Here is a 19,017-nt window from a genome sequence, read left to right as displayed (position 1 = left end):
TTTGCGGTACGCGGGCCGTTCACTGTTGTGGCCTCTCCCATTGCGGCACACAGGCTCCGAACGTGCAGGCTCAGCATCCATGGCTCACGGGCCTAGCCGCTCTGCGGCATGTGGCATCTTCCCGGACTGGGGCATGAACCCGCGTCCCCTGCATCGGCAGGCGGACTCTCAACCACTGCACCACCAGGGAAGCCCTCTCCATATTCTTGCCAACACTTTTTTTTTTTTTTAAATTTTAATTTGTTGATAATAGACATCCTAATGGGTATGATGTTGTATCTCTTAGTTTTGGTTTGCATTTCCCTAATGACTAATGTTGAGCATCTTTTCATGTGTTTATTGGCCATTTGTATATTTTCTTTGGAGAAAAGCTTATTCAAGTCCTTTCTCATTTTTTGATATATTAGTTTGTCTTGGCATTCTTGTGGAAAATCTGTTAGAAATGTGAGGTATAGGGGCTTCCCTGGCAGTCCAGTGGTTTAAGACTCCACGCTTCCACTGTAGGGGGTGTGGGTTCGGTCCCTGGTTGGGGAACTAAGATCCCGTATGCAGCGTGAAATGGTAATACTTTGTGATTTTATTTTACTTTACTTTAGGGTTTTTAGTTTTGTATTATTTTTAAAGATCACATTGGTTGATAACCTTTATTTTTTCCCCTTTTGGCACTTACCTTTATTATAATCATTGTCTTCTGAAAAAATCATATGAATGATTACAAGAAACATTTGTGATCAAGTGGGCCACCAGATGTATATACTGCAGGGCGACTTATTTTCAAGATTTTATTTTTTTGAAATTTTCCTTTTGCTTCATTTACAGGTGACATTTGATTGGCTTAGCCCATTTTCTTCATGATAGAAACTTCCCAAAGATAAAATATTGTTTAAGAATAATAGAGCCATGCTCTCTGAACACTTTATGAACTTTTAAACAATAGCACACTTTTTACCCTATTACTGGTCTAAGGCTGGGTAGGCAGGAGTGAGGCGGATTCTGAAGGAAAGAATACAGTCAGACTGTCTCACTAATTAAGTTTTGAGGATCCTCATTCATTCAGTTTATTTTTAAAGAAAGGAATGAATAGTTTTAAAAATAAACCATTTGCCCTTCATTGTATTTTCAATTTGTTTAGTTTCTTTGAATCTAAGACTGAGTCTTCTCATAGCCTTCAAGTACCTTGTAAAATATCTCTGATAGACAGTTTTCCATATGGTCAGCCATGTCAGGTAATTTCTTAGATATTTTCTCTGAGCCCTCTCTGCTCCAGCTCTAATGTGAATTGTTTTTTTTTTTTATGTTATCCTTGAACTTTATTTCATCATCATCCTGGTAATTCCTTTTAACCTTTGGTGGGTGGAATTTTCTGTTGCTTGCATTTCAGTTTCTTTTTTCATTTAGTCCCTGATCTTGATGGGGCAATGCTTTCAATGACTTATTGAGTAAAGATTAATGAGAGGTAAATTTTTTGAGATGTTACATGTCTAAAAATTTTTAAATTTCGTATACTTTATTAGTTATTTGGCTGTGTATAAAATACTGCATATTTTTAAAAGCATCACTCTACTGACTCCTGGCTTCCAGTATTGCTTTCTGCATTTCTAACTTTTTTTTCCCCTTCTCTTGAAACACTTAGGATTTTCTCTTTCTGAGTTAGGATGAGTATGTACTTTCTCTGTTTCTTTTAATAGTAGATGTTCTTATTTCATGATTGCAAAGACTTCTTTTATATCTTTATGAATATTAATTATATTTTCAAAATTTTTTTCTGTATCGTGCATTGTCTGTGTTTCCTGTGGTTTCATTATTTCTATTCATGTTCATCTCTTTCATATTGATGCTTTCAGATGCCTAAGGATCTTTGGATGTCTACTCCTATTTTATTCTAAAAAAGGTAATTAAGTTTGTATAGGGCTGATAAACCCATTGTTTTCCCTGTAGTGTGATTTTATGATCAGGGGGCTTTTTCTTTGAGAACCTTCTTAATGTCAGTATCTGTAGGTTTTTTCCACAATAATTCAGTAGAAGTATTCTCTCATCTCCTAACTGATAGGTATAATTTTGACTGTCAGACTGCTGGACAGGTGAGGAGAAAGGGGCTAAAGGTCTCATGGTTTAGAAAGCAGAATTGCATTTAAGCTTCCTGGTTTCTGTTTGCTACCTCACTGCTCCCTTCTCTGTGCCTGATAAACCCTTGTACAGAGTCTGTCTGGTTCTTTTTCTCCAGAGGATATGCCTACTGTGTCCTATGGGAGAAGGGTAATCTCTTGACTGCATAGAGAGGGAGTGAAATCCTTATACTTTTATGTTATTGAAGTTTAACCCAAAGTAGCATTTTATTTCTTACCTATGCACGTTTGTGTGATTGTAATATACTTAGGGATTTTGTTTTTCAAGTGTTACTACTGTTAAATGCCCCATTTCCATCTATAGGATGATAGTTTTAATAAATTCATTTAGTGTATAAATTTGATTTCCACAGTGTTGAGTATTGTAGGCAGAATAATGCCCCCCCACAAAGATATCCGTGTCCTAATCCCCAGAACCTGTTTATGTGTTACCTTACATGGCAGAAGGGGCTTTGCAGGTATGATTAAAGTTATGGACCTTGAGATGGGAAGATTCGGCAGTATTATGTGGGCTCAAACTAATTACGTGTGGACCTAAAAGGCGAGGACCTTCCCTGACTGTAAGTGAGAGGGAGATGTGACTACAGACTATGGGTCTGAGATATACAGCATGCCTGCCTTTAAAGATGGAAGAAGGGGGTCTTGGACCAAGGAATGTTGGCAATCTCTAGGAGATGGAATAACCAAGCAAACCGATTCTCTTCCTAGAGCCTCCAGAAAGGAATGCAGCCTGCCAACACCTTGATTTTAGCCCAGCGACACTTGTGTTGTATCGCTGTTTTTTTTTTTTTTTGCGGTACGCGGGCCTCTCACTGTTGTGGCCTCTCCCATTGTGGAGCACGAGCTCTGGACGCGCAGGCTCAGCGGCCATGGCTCATGGGCCCAGCCGCTCCGCGGCATGTGGGATCTTCGGGGACTGGGGCACGAACCCGTGTCCCCTGCATCGGCAAGCGGACTCTCAACCACTGAGCTACCAGAGAAGCCCGCACTGTGTTGTGTTTTGTTTTGTTTTGTTTTTTTTGCGGTACCTCGTGCCTTCACTTAGAGTTCCAGTATCTTTTCTCGATCCTATGTTCAGTTATTTTAGTAATGCTTTTGCTGCTGTCCTTGATTCTTTTATCCTTTTGCCAATCTGAACTCCTTCTTTTTCCATTCCTGCCTGAGGGTTGCCAGAGTCACACGTAAGTGTGTTCCTTTGAGATTTTTTTTTCCAATTTGTTAGGCATTTTCTCCATACGCATCTTTAAGGTGAATGTAGTTTTATATCATTATTAAGGGCATTAAAATTATGACTGATTCTTAAATTTAAGAACAGTTTTGATTATAGTGAGATTTTGAAAGATCTGAGCAGTATGTGACTGTTTTTATCCTTCACTTTAGTTGCACTTACCGTATTTATAAATCATTATCCATTTAATTATTTGTTTGGTATCTGTAGACTCATGGACCTGAACCCAGGTGGACAGGAGCTGTCCTGTTCACCACTATATGTTCATTACCTACCACAGAAGGTACTTAGTTTGTATTTCACAAATGAGTTCTTTTCTCTTCCACTGTGGCTATGCATCTGAAGACAGTGTACTTTGAAAGAGTCTTTTTTTCTGGCCCTTTATAGTTAGGAAGGGAATTAGTCCCTTTCTCCTTGTATATTAATCATATTTCATTGGTGAAACTATAGAATTACTCTAAAGGTAGCCTGGGATACTTCTTTTTAAGTACGTTGTTAGACATTTTCTCTGCATTTTTTTTTTTAAATGTGGAAACTTTTCACTTGCTTTTAGAGAAGGAAATTACTTTTTTTTGTTGTTTTGCGGTACGTGGGCCTCTCACTGCTGTGGCCTCTCCCGTTGCGGAGCACAGGCTCCGGACGCGCAGGCTCAGCGGCCATGGCTCACGGGCCCAGCCACTCCGCGGCACGTGGGATCCTTCTGGACCGGGGCACAAACCTGTGTCCCCTGCATCAGCAGGCGGACTCTCAACCACTGCGCCATCAGGGAAGCCCAGGAAATTACTTTTGAAGAAAATAAAAGTTAGCTTAATGTTCCTTTGAAGTTACTTTAAAATTGACCTTTGTACTTTTTGGCATATTTTCTAATAACTTTAATGTAACTTGAAAGCTTTCAGATTTTCTTTTCGTTTTCTTTTCACTCTATGTCATCTAGTGACTTTTCATCTTTTATACAAGTGCCAAAGGGACTTGTTGAGACTATCTTTCCATAGTCTTTTACACAGTGTATCATCTTCTACTCTCTTTGAAGTTGTCAGATCTTTCTTCCTGTCTCATATATTTTTATATTGTTTTGTATCCCTCCTTTTTTGGGAAGATAAATGCAGTAAAAAGTCAAAGTACTTTTTAGCAGCTTTGACTGAAACCATATTGTTTTTCAGGATGCATCTTATAGATCATTTTTTTGGAAATAGACTTAAACACATCGTTAATCTGTTTTCCATTTTATTTAACAGTATAAATCAATAGCCTGTTAAAAGTGCAGTCTTCATTTGAGAGATAATCAAATATCCTAGAGTCTGTTTTCGTTATGTTTGTTTTTAAAATATTTTTTAGATGCTAGTTCAGTAGAAATATAGAAACGTTTAGATTCAGCCCTATTGAAATGACTAAAGTGTACTAGGCATTCATGATGCCCATGTCTTAATTTACTTGTTATCTTTATACTAATTGTTTTGATTAAATTAGTGCAGTTCTGGGAAGAAAGGGTTGTACATGGGGGCTTTAGATATCAGAGTTATTACTGAATTTATTATCAGACCCAAGGTGACCGCTGAAGTACTAAACAGATTATATAACCTGTGTCTGTCACAGAACCTTAGAAGAAACCCTAGCAAAAATTTTTGTGGTGAACTAAACCATACTTAAGTCACTTTGGCTCACTTGGAAGAGATCCACTGTGAGTGTCCTTAGGGCAAGTAATCGTATTCAGAACCCAAAGGCTCCTGCTATGCTTTTTGCCTCCTGGAAATTCATCATTTTTATTTATTTCCAGGAGCATGGAATAAAGGGAACAGGGACGAGGCAGAGCTTCAGGATTTTACTTATTTTGAATATACCGTTATCTATGAGAAGAGTTTTATAGAAACATTTATTATGTAGGATGTATCTTTTATATTTTTAGGCTTGTGGTTATTTTAATTAATAGTGTTAAGCCAATTAGATCATGATGTTCTTTTTATTTTCCACCTATTTTCCTAACCCTGTTAATATAAATTAGATTAGATAAAAAGAAACTCTACAGCCAACTGACAAGAAGGGAAGACACTCATTTTGGGGGATCACCATTCCATCTGTTGTATGCCAATAGCCCAACGGAAACTGGTGGTGCTTTTGTTCACACTTTGTTTATATATGTAACATTTTTCTTTTGAATATTTTATTAGCTTTAATATATGATTGTTTTCAATACATTGTTTTATAATTGGAAAACAAATACTTTTTAAGGAAATACATATACTGTATATATTTCTTGAAGCATTTTGAACAGCTGCCAGACAGCCCCAACATTTATTCCTCAGCATAAATCTGAAGATATTTTAGCTTGACAGGTTTTCAAGGTTTGGCTGTTGTCCTAATTAACATTGAATTTGGAATTTTCTCATAAATGCTAGCATTTTCTCTTTTTATATATAAATTACGTAGGAGGGTATCTTTATGTTTCATCTAACCATGTATGGGTTATTTATTGTCATTTGTGTAAATATTGATTTGTCATCAAAAAAATAAGTGTTGAATTTAGAGAAATCAGTGTACAAATGAATATGTGAAATCCATCTTAGTGATCTCAAAGATGCTGAGACACTGTCTTTTAGTTTTAAATTTAGTTCATTTGTGAAATGAATCATTCTAACCTTGGAAAAATCATCATGCGTCTGACTTAATTATAAATTAAAACAACCCAGCTCTAAACAATTAATTAAAATTTGTTGCATGTTTTCTAGTCCAAATGAGTGAAGTTATTGAAACATTTAATTATTTGTTTTAGGTGAATAAGCTATTAAAATGATGCCTATAGTTAAAAATGTTTTATTCTCTCCTAACTTAGATACATTGTCTCTAATATCATGCCACTCTTTGTGGATGATTTTGTCACATCCTGTTTTCAAGTAAATGTACCAAAGACAGATAAAGAGCCAGATGATCTAAGCAGCTCAGATTGTCAGTGTTCCCTAAGAAAATAAAGTTCTTAAAAACTAACAAAGAAGAAAAAAATAGGAATGTGTCAAGATTTGGAATGATTTTCAAACTTTCTTTTACTTTTAACAGTTTAATAATTGCAAAAGGAAGCACAATTTGGAAATATACCGTCAATCATTTGGAATGTCTAGATAATTTATCTGTGTTAAGTTCTAAAGCACATATTTGTTAAATAATGTTTTTCCTTCTTTCACACCCTGTGTTCTCCCTTCTGCTTTATTTATCTTGTTTCTAAAATAGTGTCAGCCTCAATGTATACCATGAAATGACAACCTGGTTACAAATACTTCTGTACATATAAGGTGGGGCAAGCTCTTTGATTATTGAAATTATTATTTGATTATTGAAATTTGTTGTATGAGCCAAGCATGGTTTTTTTCTTTTTTCCATCGTTTCTCCCTCTTTTTAACTCCCCTTATATTTTCTGATTCATTCAGGGATACCATGTTTAAGATATCTTATCTGTTATGATTGTAGGCAGGTATGAGTTATAACAGTTACAGTTGCTGCCACTTCATTACAACTAGAAAAAACCCCCACAACTCTCAGCATTTTCTTGGTTGGGGAACTTGATATTGTGAAACATTGTGTTTGGATTAAATCCTCTTATTTTCAATTTTTGGAAATACTAGTTGTGTGATAAATGCTAAGGCTTGCTGCAAGTTATTTCGGTAATGGATCATGTTAGTCATTGCATGTATAAGGTACCAAATTGGATAGAATATAGTGTCAGTTTGAAGTATTGAGGTCTCCTCTCCATTGGGCAAATTGTCTCATTTACTTGTTTCAAAATATAAAAACTCTTCATTTACGCGTCACGGTATTACAGTTTATTTACATATTCAAGTGAGAATAAGAGATTTGCTTTCTCATGATAATTTGCTCATCTCTATTTGGGATTAAATTTAATCTTGGATTTGTCATGCAAGAAAAATCACTGAATTGAGAGTTGAGAGACCTGGGTTGAAGTTTACCTCTGTCAGTTTTCAGCTGTCTGATCATCAAGTCATTTCCCTGGCCTGCTATCTCAGAGCTCTAAGATGCTGTAATTTCGTATTGCTTGTAACAACTCTGGTTTTCTGGCTAGAATTTGTTTATGTTGCTTATGTTTATTTAAAATTACTGCAGGAATACATCAATGATTACCTTTTTGTAATATTGATACATGCATTTAAAATGACTGTTTTAGATAATTATATTTTTATTCATTTAAAAATATTTAATAAAATATAATAAAAAGGAATTTATAAATGCAGAGGTATGTAACTATGTCATTGTGTGATAGGATCATTCTGTGGCATTATGCTTTTTGATGCTAACTGCAGTATGGGTTTGAAGAACTTCCAATTGATGGAATCAAACCAGATGTTCAAAGATGTAAAGTATTAATCAGAAATGGTAAATAATTATATATCTTCAAAAGAATTGAAAACATAAACTTGGAGCATTCACACATATACTTCAAAAATTAATTCAGTGATTAGATGATTCAAAAACTAGATGACTCAACAAAAGATGGGTTGAATGAAGAAAATATGGAAATGTGTGAAGGCCTTTTGAGCATTCTTTAGATATTTATAGAATTAAGATAAGTAATTTGAATATTTTCCCTTTGATATTGGTTATTAATTTTGATCACCTTTTTGAAATGGATGGCTATATGCATAAATTATGCAAATTGAAAATAGATTACCAGAGAAGGGAACAATAATTTACCCTTTTTGTCAGTTGTTTTATCATTTGTATTATCTAGCGTGTTCATCTGTGAGTTTCAATCGAAACACTTATTATTTATTTTATTAAAACAAATTTATTGAACTTTTATGTAATATGTATTGTATTAAATTTAAGTCTAGAAAGATGAATATGACATGGTCCTTACCAGTTTTGGGATAAATTGCACTGGGGGACAGAAATTGAAGCATGAGGAAAGGAGTGTCACAGAGGGGAAAGATGACTATACAAAGGGCTAGCCATAAGGTTTTAATTAGGACTTGGAGAAGTGTTGTCAATATTAAGGGCTGTTTTCAAACTTTAATGTGTGTATGACTTACTTGGGGATCTTTTAAAATGGCAGGTTCTAATTCAGTATGTTGTTCCGGGCATGAGATTCTTCATTTCTAACTAACTCCCTGGGGATGCCAGTGCTTATGAACCATGATTGATATTTTGAGGAGCAAGGCTTAGTACTAATTCTTTGGAAGTAAGAACAGATGTAGGGCCTGCATTTAAAACCTTTTCCTAGGTATAGTCTTACTTTTTCTTCCTTATTTCTTCCATAATGTAATTAAAACATACTGATTGGCAATATAAATGTAAATGAATATGTAGTCTATAAATTTACTTACTTTGAACGGCTAATTTTAGTCAACTCTTGGTTATCTAGGGGCAGATTAAACAGAGTGCAGTTAGCCTGGGTACTGAATAACAAGTGACTCGGTATTGTAGAGAATTGAAATGACAGTAATTTAGAAAAACATTAATGTTTTTTATATTGGACAGCAATTCTCTTTAGAATTATTTGGTACCTACTCTAACGTGGGAATGATCTTTGATCTCAACAGTCAGGTAAAGTAATTTTGGGGAGTGGTGCCTCCTTTTTCTTCCAGTCTCTCTAAAGAGCAGTGATCTTCACATGGGGATTATAAACCTCCAGAGGCTGTGCTACATGGGTGGAGATTTTTAACATATTGGCTGCAAATCCTATTGTACTTATATTACTTTCAAACATATGGATGTCATCTTTCAAATGGGAAATGTGTTCCAAAATGCAGGATATAAATTTTAAGGAAATAAGCTTGAGTCACTTATACCATGTTTTTTTTAGTTAGTTTTATTTTAACTAGGATTGGGAGACATCTGAGACCTTTGCCTCCCACTTATTTACAGCTGTTAAAGATTGTTTCTTTATGTTATTCACACCTGTTTGTGCACGCATGCACACACACACAGAGGCATACAATAGATGTGAGTCCAGGTTTAGCATTTTAGCTCTAGAAGTCGTGTAAGTTATGAAAATTTAAATGTTCTACATAAATCATCATTGTGTGATGTGTATGAGGTATTCAGAAATATTCAAGCTAATTTTGTAGAACTTATTTTTCTTATCAGATACCTGTGTTATTTAACAGTAAAACACTGACACTGTTGAGTGTATTTAATTTGTCTTGTGTTTATTTCCTCTGGCATAAATTGTAATAAAGTGCAATAGAGCAGTACAGCATTAATTAGAAATGCTAATTTTCCAAGTGCTTAACCGAAGCAGTAACATTTAACAGAGAAAATTTATTTTTATTACTAATTAAACATTAGATATTTTTGTGGATTTTTCTTTTTTTTTTTTCTTTCTTTCTTTTTTTTTTTTTTAGAGAACCAGAGGACGAAAACGAAGCTTCATTCCTGAGGAAGAAAAACATGAGGTTGGAATAAGTTAAGCATATTTTACACAATCTAAATTTGAGAAACTTTCTTGCTTAAAATTATTTCTGTTTTCCTCATATCCTGATTTTATGTTTTGTTTCATCCTCCCTTGTATGGCAGGAGAGAGTTCCTAGAGAGAGGAGACAAAGGCAGTCTGTGTTACAAAAGAAGCCCAAGGCTGAGGATTTACGAACTGAATGTGCAACTTGCAAGGGAACTGGAGACAATGAAAACCTTGTCAGGTAAGCTGGATGCTGAGACCTTGGCTTTGGGGGATTAAGGCTCCATCTTCTTCATTTTCTCATCACAGATATAATGGGGAAAACAAATCACAGCATAGGACCTTTCTTAAAGTCTTATTTAGTGGAAACAGTACTTCAGAAACAGATTTCATCCACTTAGTAACCTGCCACACATGGTTATTCTCTGGATTTAGATGTAATTAAGAGTGATTATCTGGATTTTGAACAAAAGAGAATTAATTTTCCATTGACAAGAGAAGTTGACCGTGCTCTGCATATAGAGGCCACAAAAATATATAATTTGATCCAAACCCTTTGTGCTAAGATTATTATGTTTTATCTCATAAAACAATAAAATTACTAAGTTCTGTTAGCATATTATAAAAGTTGAAGTTTATTAGAGATAATGATGACAGATACTTTTTCTTGACAAAAACTTCGTTAGCACTTCCTTATCATTTTTCAAAACAATGTGTTAAATGCTTCTCTCTTATGAAATAAAGAAAGGTGAAAAGATGGCCTAGATAGACATTTTTTGTTTGGTTTTCTTCTTTGCTTCTTTGTTTTGTTCTGTTACTTTTTTTTTTTTTTTAAATCAGACATAATTCTAATCAGGAATCTCAGCTGATACGGCACAGTGGCTATTCCTGAGGGTCCAGAGACTGCTAATTTTAGCCATTTGCCTCTCTTGCTGAGATGAAGAAATTGCTCAAAGCCCTGGGTGAGATGAAGGAGTGGGGGGGTGATCAAAAGGGGACCTCATCTAAATAAAAGAGGTATCCTCTTTTCAAAGGACAGTGACACAAAGAATCTTTTAGTATGTTACAGGAACGCTTTCTGATTTCCTTCAAAAATTGTCTTTTGATAAAGCCTTATTGAACTAACTCATGGCACAGAAATTAAATGTTTCAAAAAGAGTAAGTTGATAAAATGCATATTCGTACTGTTATAGGATTTTAAATATTTGCTTCCAAAATGATGTCATTAAAAGTATAATTTGTTTTTCTTAATTCCTCAAGTAAAGGCACCTGGTTTTAAATTTCATGAGGTTTTTATAATGTCGCTGAGGAAGGTAATGAGAAACTAAAAATTCCAGTAAAGAAATACAAAGTGCTTCAACAAAGTTGAGAAAGTCTATCATATTAGGCCACTGTTTTTTCAAGTAGTTTGTGTAGAATATCATGAGAGCTCTCCTGGAGGTTAAACTCATTTAAGTTTAAGGTAAATTAGTTCTAATGTCAGAAGATACACATGAATAATTCTGACTGCAACATAATTTTCTGATTTATGTAAAAAAAAGGAAAGCATAAGCATAACAGAGTGGAGTACATAAAACAACAAAAATAAACAAAAGAAAAAATTATAAAAACAGTCTTACGTAATGAAGAAAAATTCAGTCTAGAAGAAAATTCCCATGGGGGTTGAGGGTGGCATTATAGGGCATGATCATTTTGAAACACTAGTTAAAAACTTAAGAGACCTGGTTATACTCTTTAATTACTTAAACCTATGTAAATATCTACCTCTAATTTATTTTTTTAAGATAGTAGCTTGATTCAGGCCTTGTTGCTGTAGGCCCTATATGTTTTTGCCAGGTTTTTATTTTATTTTTTTGGTCATGTATTTGAAAGAAAGAACCTAGGAAATAAGTACAATTTTATTTTAAAAGCCACCTAATACAAGAGCATCTCCAAGACATAGTATTATATAGTTGTTTTAAAAAAAATAGGTATCGGGCTTCCCTGGTGGTGCAGTGGTTGAGAATCCGCCTGCCGATGCAGGGGACACGGGTTCGTGCCCCGGTCTGGAAAGATCCCACATGCCGCGGAGCGGCTGGGCCCGTGAGCCATGGCTGCTGAGCCTGCGTGTCCGGAGCCTGTGCTCTGCAATGGGAGAGGCCACAACAGTGAGAGGCCCGCATACCACAAAAAAAAAAAAAAAAAAAAAGGTAGTCGGGCTTCCCTGGTGGCGCAGTGGTTGAGAGTCTGCCTGCCGATGCAGGGGACACGGGTTTGTACCCCGGTCCGGGAAGATCCCATATGCCACAGAGCACCTGGGCCCGTGAGCCATGGCCGCTGGGCCTGCGCGTCCGGAGCCTGTGCTCCGCAACGGGAGAGCCCACAACAGTGAGAGGCCCGCGTACCGCAAAAAAAAAAGAAAAAAAAAAAAAAAAATAGGTATCATCTTTCTTTGATTCTTGATAAGATTTTAAATTAATATTAGCCTTTCCTCTCATTTAATTAGTTCCTGTTATAAAATTTTCATCCTTAATTACATTATTATAACATTCCAGTGTCTGGGGTTTTTGTGAAAGTCTCGTGAAAGGTAAAGATATTTATGTTACTCTAGAAATGATGGATATACAAAGTCTTTTTCCTTGGTTTTGCCTTGTTAAGAAGATAACATCACAGATTTTATGGAAAGGTTTTAAAAAGGTTATGAAGAGGGAATTAAATGTTTTATAAATATTATATATTAATAATGTTTCTGAGGATAAAACAAGCTGGATACACATTCAGTTTAAGCACATTGCTCTTGGGATAAAGAATTTTACGTAGAATTTCATGTGTTTAAAAAGGTACTGATAAGCTAATATCTGCCATTTCCCTTAACATCTCTTTTATTTAGTAATTGGCACCATCATTTTTGCAAATCTGCCCCAAAAGCCCATAGTTTTATGATTAAGTTGCATCTTAAATATTATGTATACATGCTATTTTTAACTTTAAGACATTTTAAATTACACTTTATTTTCCCTAAAGATATATTTCAGTGCTTGATCATTATACTTACTATGTATGTCTATTAAGTTCTCTTATAAAATTAAACTTCTTGGATCATAATTTAATTAATTTACTTAATTTTTTATTGAATTTACTGTATTTTCTCAAGTTCCTCTGAACTAATATACATGACTCTTTAGAATCAGCAGTTTAGCAGTTTTGATTTTGAAACCACACTTCTCTATGTAATTCAGGCTGTATAAAAAATTTCTTTCTTATTTTTTTCCTTTCTAGTTCAGTTATTTGTACATATGTATACGTTAATTTACATGTATAATTTTTTAATATCACTAGGAAATTGCATTCAATTTATCAGTTAACTGTAATAATAGGTTCCAAATGTTATTTTCTGTTTTGTCTTTAAGTTTTTCTCAGACCTTTGGCAAGTAATTTAGTATTTCTGGGTCTTAGTTTTTCCCTCTGTTGTACATGATCAGAGTTGTACTATGCTCCATTACAGGCTTTGTGAGTAATTCTGTATGAAATAGTAGGGCAGTGGTATTACTTAGTAATTTAAAGAATACAGGGCTTCCCTGGTGGCACAGTGGTTGAGAGTCTGCCTGCCGATGCAGGGGACATGGGTTCGTGCCCCAGTTCGGGAAGATACCACATGCCGCAGAGCGGCTGGGCCCGTGAGCCATGGCCGCTGAGCCTGCGCGTCCGGAGCCTGTGCTCCGCAACAGGAGAGGCCACAACAGTGAGAGGCCCGCGTACCGCCAAAAAAAAAAAGAATACATATATGTGGGCTCTGAAATAAGGGTTCCTGTTGGTAAATATGATACAGTAATAATATAAATGCATATTTTTTACTTTTCAGAGAATGTGCATGTTTTTGTATTTAATTATTCCTGCAATATGGAGGACAAAAAATTTGAATTTGTTGAAACACGTTCTCTAAAACAATTGGACTAATAAACTATTTCCACTAAACATGGGAAATATGAAAATTACCACAAGGTGTTAAAGACAAAGATGGTTTACAGTATCATATGGATTTTTTTTTTTAAAATAGTGCTTCCTATTTTTGCCATCTACTTTTTAAACTTAATTTGTCTGCAAAATTTACAGTTGAAAATATATTCCTTTATGTTATTTAGTGAAATTAAATGCTGAAGGCCAAATTGAAACTGTCTTGGAATTGTGAGGTCTTTTGGGGTATTTATCTCCTTGCTGTACATGTTCATTGTTGGAGGTAGTTTTGAGCCTTTAGTGATATCTTACTTGGTTTTGCTTCCACAGTTCCTGGGACATTTAATGCTCAGTAAATGCTTGGTAAATGAATGACTATGCCACATAAGTAGTGACTGATTATTCTTTGCTGAATTAATAAAAAAAAAACCTTTTACTATTATAATTTATTCCTAGAACAAATTGATCACTCAGTGTAAGTATTTGATGAAGACGTTTAAAAGGCCTAATAAAGGAGGATTACTTTCATGTCACTAAAGAATAGTGGATGAGTTTTTTCTGTGTATTAGGTAAGGAACTAGGAATCACAGAGTTGAGATTAGTTGATACACTCATGTGACAGTAGAAATGATTCTTCTTTTTGAACATAGTTAATTTTCAAAGGATAGATTTTAGAGATAGGTAGGCTTTTCTTCTCTATAAGTCTTTATTAAACTATCAAATTAGGAATAAGACCAAACTTGTAGGCCTCAAATTTTATCTTAACTGTGTAAACTCATTGTGACACATTTTATTACTTAATGGGAGATAGGAAGGAGCAAAAAGGTCTCCTAAAACTAAGAACCCTTAAAATCCATTGGTCCTCTTAAATAGCATCTTTAATTTTTATCTTGTATTGTGGCCATTACTTAGAAACAGTGAAGGTAGGAAATGATCTATGAAGCTATTTTACTTTTATAGCTAAGTATACACCATTAAATGTTTGCTGTATTCTCTTCCTTATTTGAAGATATGGCAAGTTATATAGATATTGAACCATTTTGGTTACAAGGTTAGGATGTTTGTTTGGTCTGTTAACAATGTTGCTAGCACTTTTATTTATTTCACAATTTAAACATCTAGCTTCTGAGTGCCTTCCCCAAAACCAAATTTGATGGTATCATAAGTTATTAGGAGCACCAGCACAAATTCATATTTATCAGATTTTTATTTCAAATATTAGTCTCTTTGATAAATCAGATTAAAAAAAATTTAATTACGTGTCCTGTTCTCACTGGTATGGAGGCTTATAGACTGCCTGGGTCATAGTAAGGGGTATTTTCCCCCAGAGATTTGATTAGACCAACAGAGCAAGGTTTAGTTGTAACTTTAGTTACTGTGTTCACAGAACATAAGATCACTTTAAATAGATTGTTTTAGTGAATGAAATGAAACCTAGTTTCATTTCTTTTAAGAACAATTAAGATTGCATTTGATAGGTTGCTTAAAATAAATAGAATGAATTATTTTATTTTGATTATAGACTTACCAGTTTACTGTTTTTTATGCAGTTTATCACATAATAATCACTCTAAATGGTAAAATTTGCTTATTCATGTAGGAATATCAAATGATTGTAAAGTGATGGTGCAAATGTATATTATTTGGATACTTATAAACTAGAACTTAGAAACAAATAGAAATTTTAAAATGATTTGTCATCTAATAAATTTCAAATTATTAAAAACATTTCCTGCACAAAGACATTTCTGGCTAGTCTTCTGTTTCTTTTTCTTCTACCAACCATTTCAGGGATAGGTTTTAGGTTTTTGTTTTGTTTTGTCTTGTAACCCTGAGTCAGTGATTGGTATAGTACAAATTACTGTATTCTAAAGGATTGTTTCCAAAGTTTAGATTTCTAATATTTCTTTCAATTATGTGTGGTAAAATATATCCCCTCTTGTCACCCTGATGTCCTGTGTGATATGCCTCTTTCTTCAAGTTTCACTGCTGTTAGCTCTGGAATATGTTTCACTTGGCTTTTGTCACTTGAAAGTATGACCATCTTAAAGGCAAGGTCTCTGTTTTACTTATCTTTACAGCTCCCATGTTCTTACTCCAAGTCACTGAGCAAGGGGTGCCTCCGCATGGTGGTTAGTGACTTACACACTTCATAGGAGGTTGCATTAAGGAATCATTGGCCAGATATTAAATCTTCCTAATTTTTATTTTTAATATAAAATAGATTTTAAATAAAAAGCTGATCTAAAAATAGATTTAATATACAAGGCAAAGATAAAGTAGCATATCAAGATGTCTCAGAAAGCATATAGACTTCTTATAACCCATAGCCTGAGGAAATATGCTGCCGAATTCTTTTAACAGGGAAGATAGGGCTTCCCTGGTGGTGCAGTGGTTGAGAGTCCGCCTGCCGATGCAGGGGACACCGGTTCGTTCCCAGGTCCAGGAAGATCCCACATGCCGCAGAGCGGCGGGGCCCGTGAGCCATGGCCGCTGAGCCTGTGCATCCGGAGCCTGTGCTCTGCAACGGGAGAGGCCACAACAGTGAGAGGCCCACGTACTGCAAAAAAAAAAACAAACAAAAAACAGGGAAGATAAGTGTAGCATTCTAAATACAAGCTGATGAAGCATTAGGAATTATTTGAAAATTTAAACAAAGGAATATAATTATGACCTGAAACTTTGTTTTCTTAGATTTTTAACTGTTTAAAAAACTTTTACATTTACGTTATTTTTTAAATAAGCATTATAAGAAATAGTTTATAGAAACAGCTTTTCAAGGAAATTCTGATATGAATACCAAACAATAACATCATCTAATGCTTAAGTAAAATTGAAATTCAGTAAAATTCAGAACACCTATTTCTGTCACATTCTGGAGGGTTTAACATAATTATGTCCCTATTTTGAGACAATATTTCTAAATTTTCATTTTGTTTAAGTTTATTTTTAAGGTTTTTGATTTAAAAACAATAAATTATCCATTCTACTTTAGTTTTGAAAGTTTATTATAGTTTTTGAAAACCAGGTCATTTAATTGTATTAACTTAAAAAAAACACAACTAGTTAATTGAATTAGCTTAATACCAGAAGTAAAACTCTCTAAGAATGCCAATATTTAATATATGAGTAATGCTAGAATGTGTGAAGAAATCAGCCTGAGCATTAATAAACAAAAGATAGTTTTCTTTTTTTTTTTTTGTCAAAGATAAGTAGGAAAAAAAATGCAAATATTACAACTATTTAAAGTTTCATAATGTATCACCCTTCCTGATATGTTTTTTTAAATAGGTATTTTGACAAAATATGATCTTAGTAATTTCGGTATAGACCAAAAAATTAAAAATCAAGTAACAAAAATGGCTGTATCTACTTAGAAACGTAATTACATGTGCTTTGTTTCAGTGTTTTTAAATCCAGACTGTGTAAACTACTTAGAGAAACAATAATTCAACTTCCCAAAAGTTGTAAATTCTGAATTAATGATGAAACAAGCTTAAACAGTTTCATGGAAATATTTTTTTCAATTATTAAAATGTATTTGTAAATTGTCTTGTCCGATTTAGGTCTCAGGACAATATATTTTCCTATTTGCTCAAGCTTAGAATATATAGGAAGTAGTTTCAGAATTGCCAACCCAAATCACGGCAAAAAAGTAAATCTAACTTCAGTAGTTGTTTGGGTGTGTGTGTGGGGTAAAAGTTACATACAATGAAATGCCTAAATGTTAAGTGAATAAAGTACTGAATTTTAACAAAAGCATGCACTCATGTAACCCCCATTTCTATCAAAGTATAGAACATTTTCATCACTCCCCAAAAGCTGTGCCCTTTCCTGGTCAGTCCCTCTTCTCAAAGGCAACCACTTTTCTATTTTTTTCCCTTATAAGTTGCCTCCTGTAGAGTTTCATATAAATGGCCTGTTTAGTATTTATTTGATGTCTGCCATTTTAATGAGTGTGTGAGGGAATCCCACTGTGGTTTTAGTTTGCATTACCCTGATGTATAATGATGTTGAGCACATTTTCATGTGCTCACTGGCTATTTGTATGTCTTCCTTTGTGAACTAATTCTTTTGCTGATTAAAAAAAAATTGGGTTGTATGTTTAGTATTGAGTTATAGGAGCTTTTAATATGTTCTCGATTTAAGTTTTTTTACAAATACATGTTTTTCAAACATATGCTCCTTGTCTATGGCCTGCCTATTCATTTTCTTAATGGTGTTAAAGAGCAGGAGTTACTAATTTTACTAAGTCCAGTTTAGCAACTTTTATGATTATTGCTCTTGTTTCCTATCTAAGAAGTCTTGGCCTAGGTCCAGGTCACAAAAATTATCTCCTTTGTTTTCTTCTAGAAGCTTTATGATTTATCTTTTATATCGAGATATGTGATTCATCTGACATAAATTTTTATGGTCTCAGGTAGAGTTAAGGAAGTTTTGTTTATTATCCCATGTGGGTTTCCAGTTTTCCAGTGCCATTTGTTGAAAACGCTTGCCTTTCCACATTAAGTTGCTTTGGTTCCACTGTTAAATATCAATCGACTTTTTAAATGAGGGTCGATTTCTAGACTTTGTGTTGTGTTCCATCAAGCTATGTACTTATTTCTGTGCCAGTACCAGTCGTCTTGATTCTTGAGGCCTTATGATAAGCTCTTTTGTTTTTCTGGATCTTTTGCATTTTCATATGAGTGTTAGAAAGAGCTTTTTATTTTCATTAAAAAGAATAAAGTCTGTATATAATACCAAAAAAGCACAGGCAGCAACAGCAACAACAAAAATATAGAAGTTGGACTTCATTCAAAATTAAAAATGTTTGTGTATCAAAAGAATCTATCAACAGAGTGAAAAGGCAACCCACAAAATGGGAGAGATATTGGCAAATCATATATCTGATGAGGTATTGATATCAAGAATATAAAAAGCACAAGAAATCATTCACAGCAGTAAGGAAAAAACCTGATTAAAAATGAGCAAAGGACTTGAATAGACATTTCTCCAAAGAAGATATACAAATGAGTAATAAGCACATGAAAAGATGCTAAACATTAATCATTAGTGTAACTCAAATCAAAACCACAATGAGATACTGCTTCAGACCCATTAAAATGGCTATTATTAAACAAACAAACAAAAATAGAAAAATAAGTTTTGGGGAGGATGTGGAGAAGAAGGAATTTCATTTCTGAGTGTATACCCAAAAGAATTGAAAGCAGGGACTTAAAGAGATACTGTACATTCATATTCATGGCAGTATTATTGGCAGTAGCCGAATGGTGGAAGCAACCCAAGTGTCTATCAATGGATGGATGGATAAACAAAATGTGGTATAT

At 34.3% G+C, this 19,017-nt stretch overlaps 1 protein-coding gene across 1 annotated transcript in view; it reads left to right on the top strand.

The window, feature by feature from the left end:
- The window catches only part of PHF14 (PHD finger protein 14), a 208,501-nt gene that overhangs the window by 77,726 nt on the left and 111,758 nt on the right, over nt 1-19,017 (top strand). The window contains exons 15-16 of the mRNA XM_065883552.1: nt 9,702-9,752; nt 9,874-9,995. Of these exons, the coding sequence (XP_065739624.1) occupies nt 9,702-9,752; nt 9,874-9,995 (173 nt within the window). The remainder of the gene's footprint in view (nt 1-9,701; nt 9,753-9,873; nt 9,996-19,017) is intronic.

The sequence above is a fragment of the Phocoena phocoena genome, chromosome 9, assembly GCF_963924675.1.
Source record: "Phocoena phocoena chromosome 9, mPhoPho1.1, whole genome shotgun sequence".
Taxonomy (NCBI): Eukaryota; Metazoa; Chordata; class Mammalia; order Artiodactyla; family Phocoenidae; genus Phocoena; species Phocoena phocoena.
Note: the sequence above shows the minus strand (reverse complement) of the source record. Positions and strands in the feature narration are given on the sequence as shown.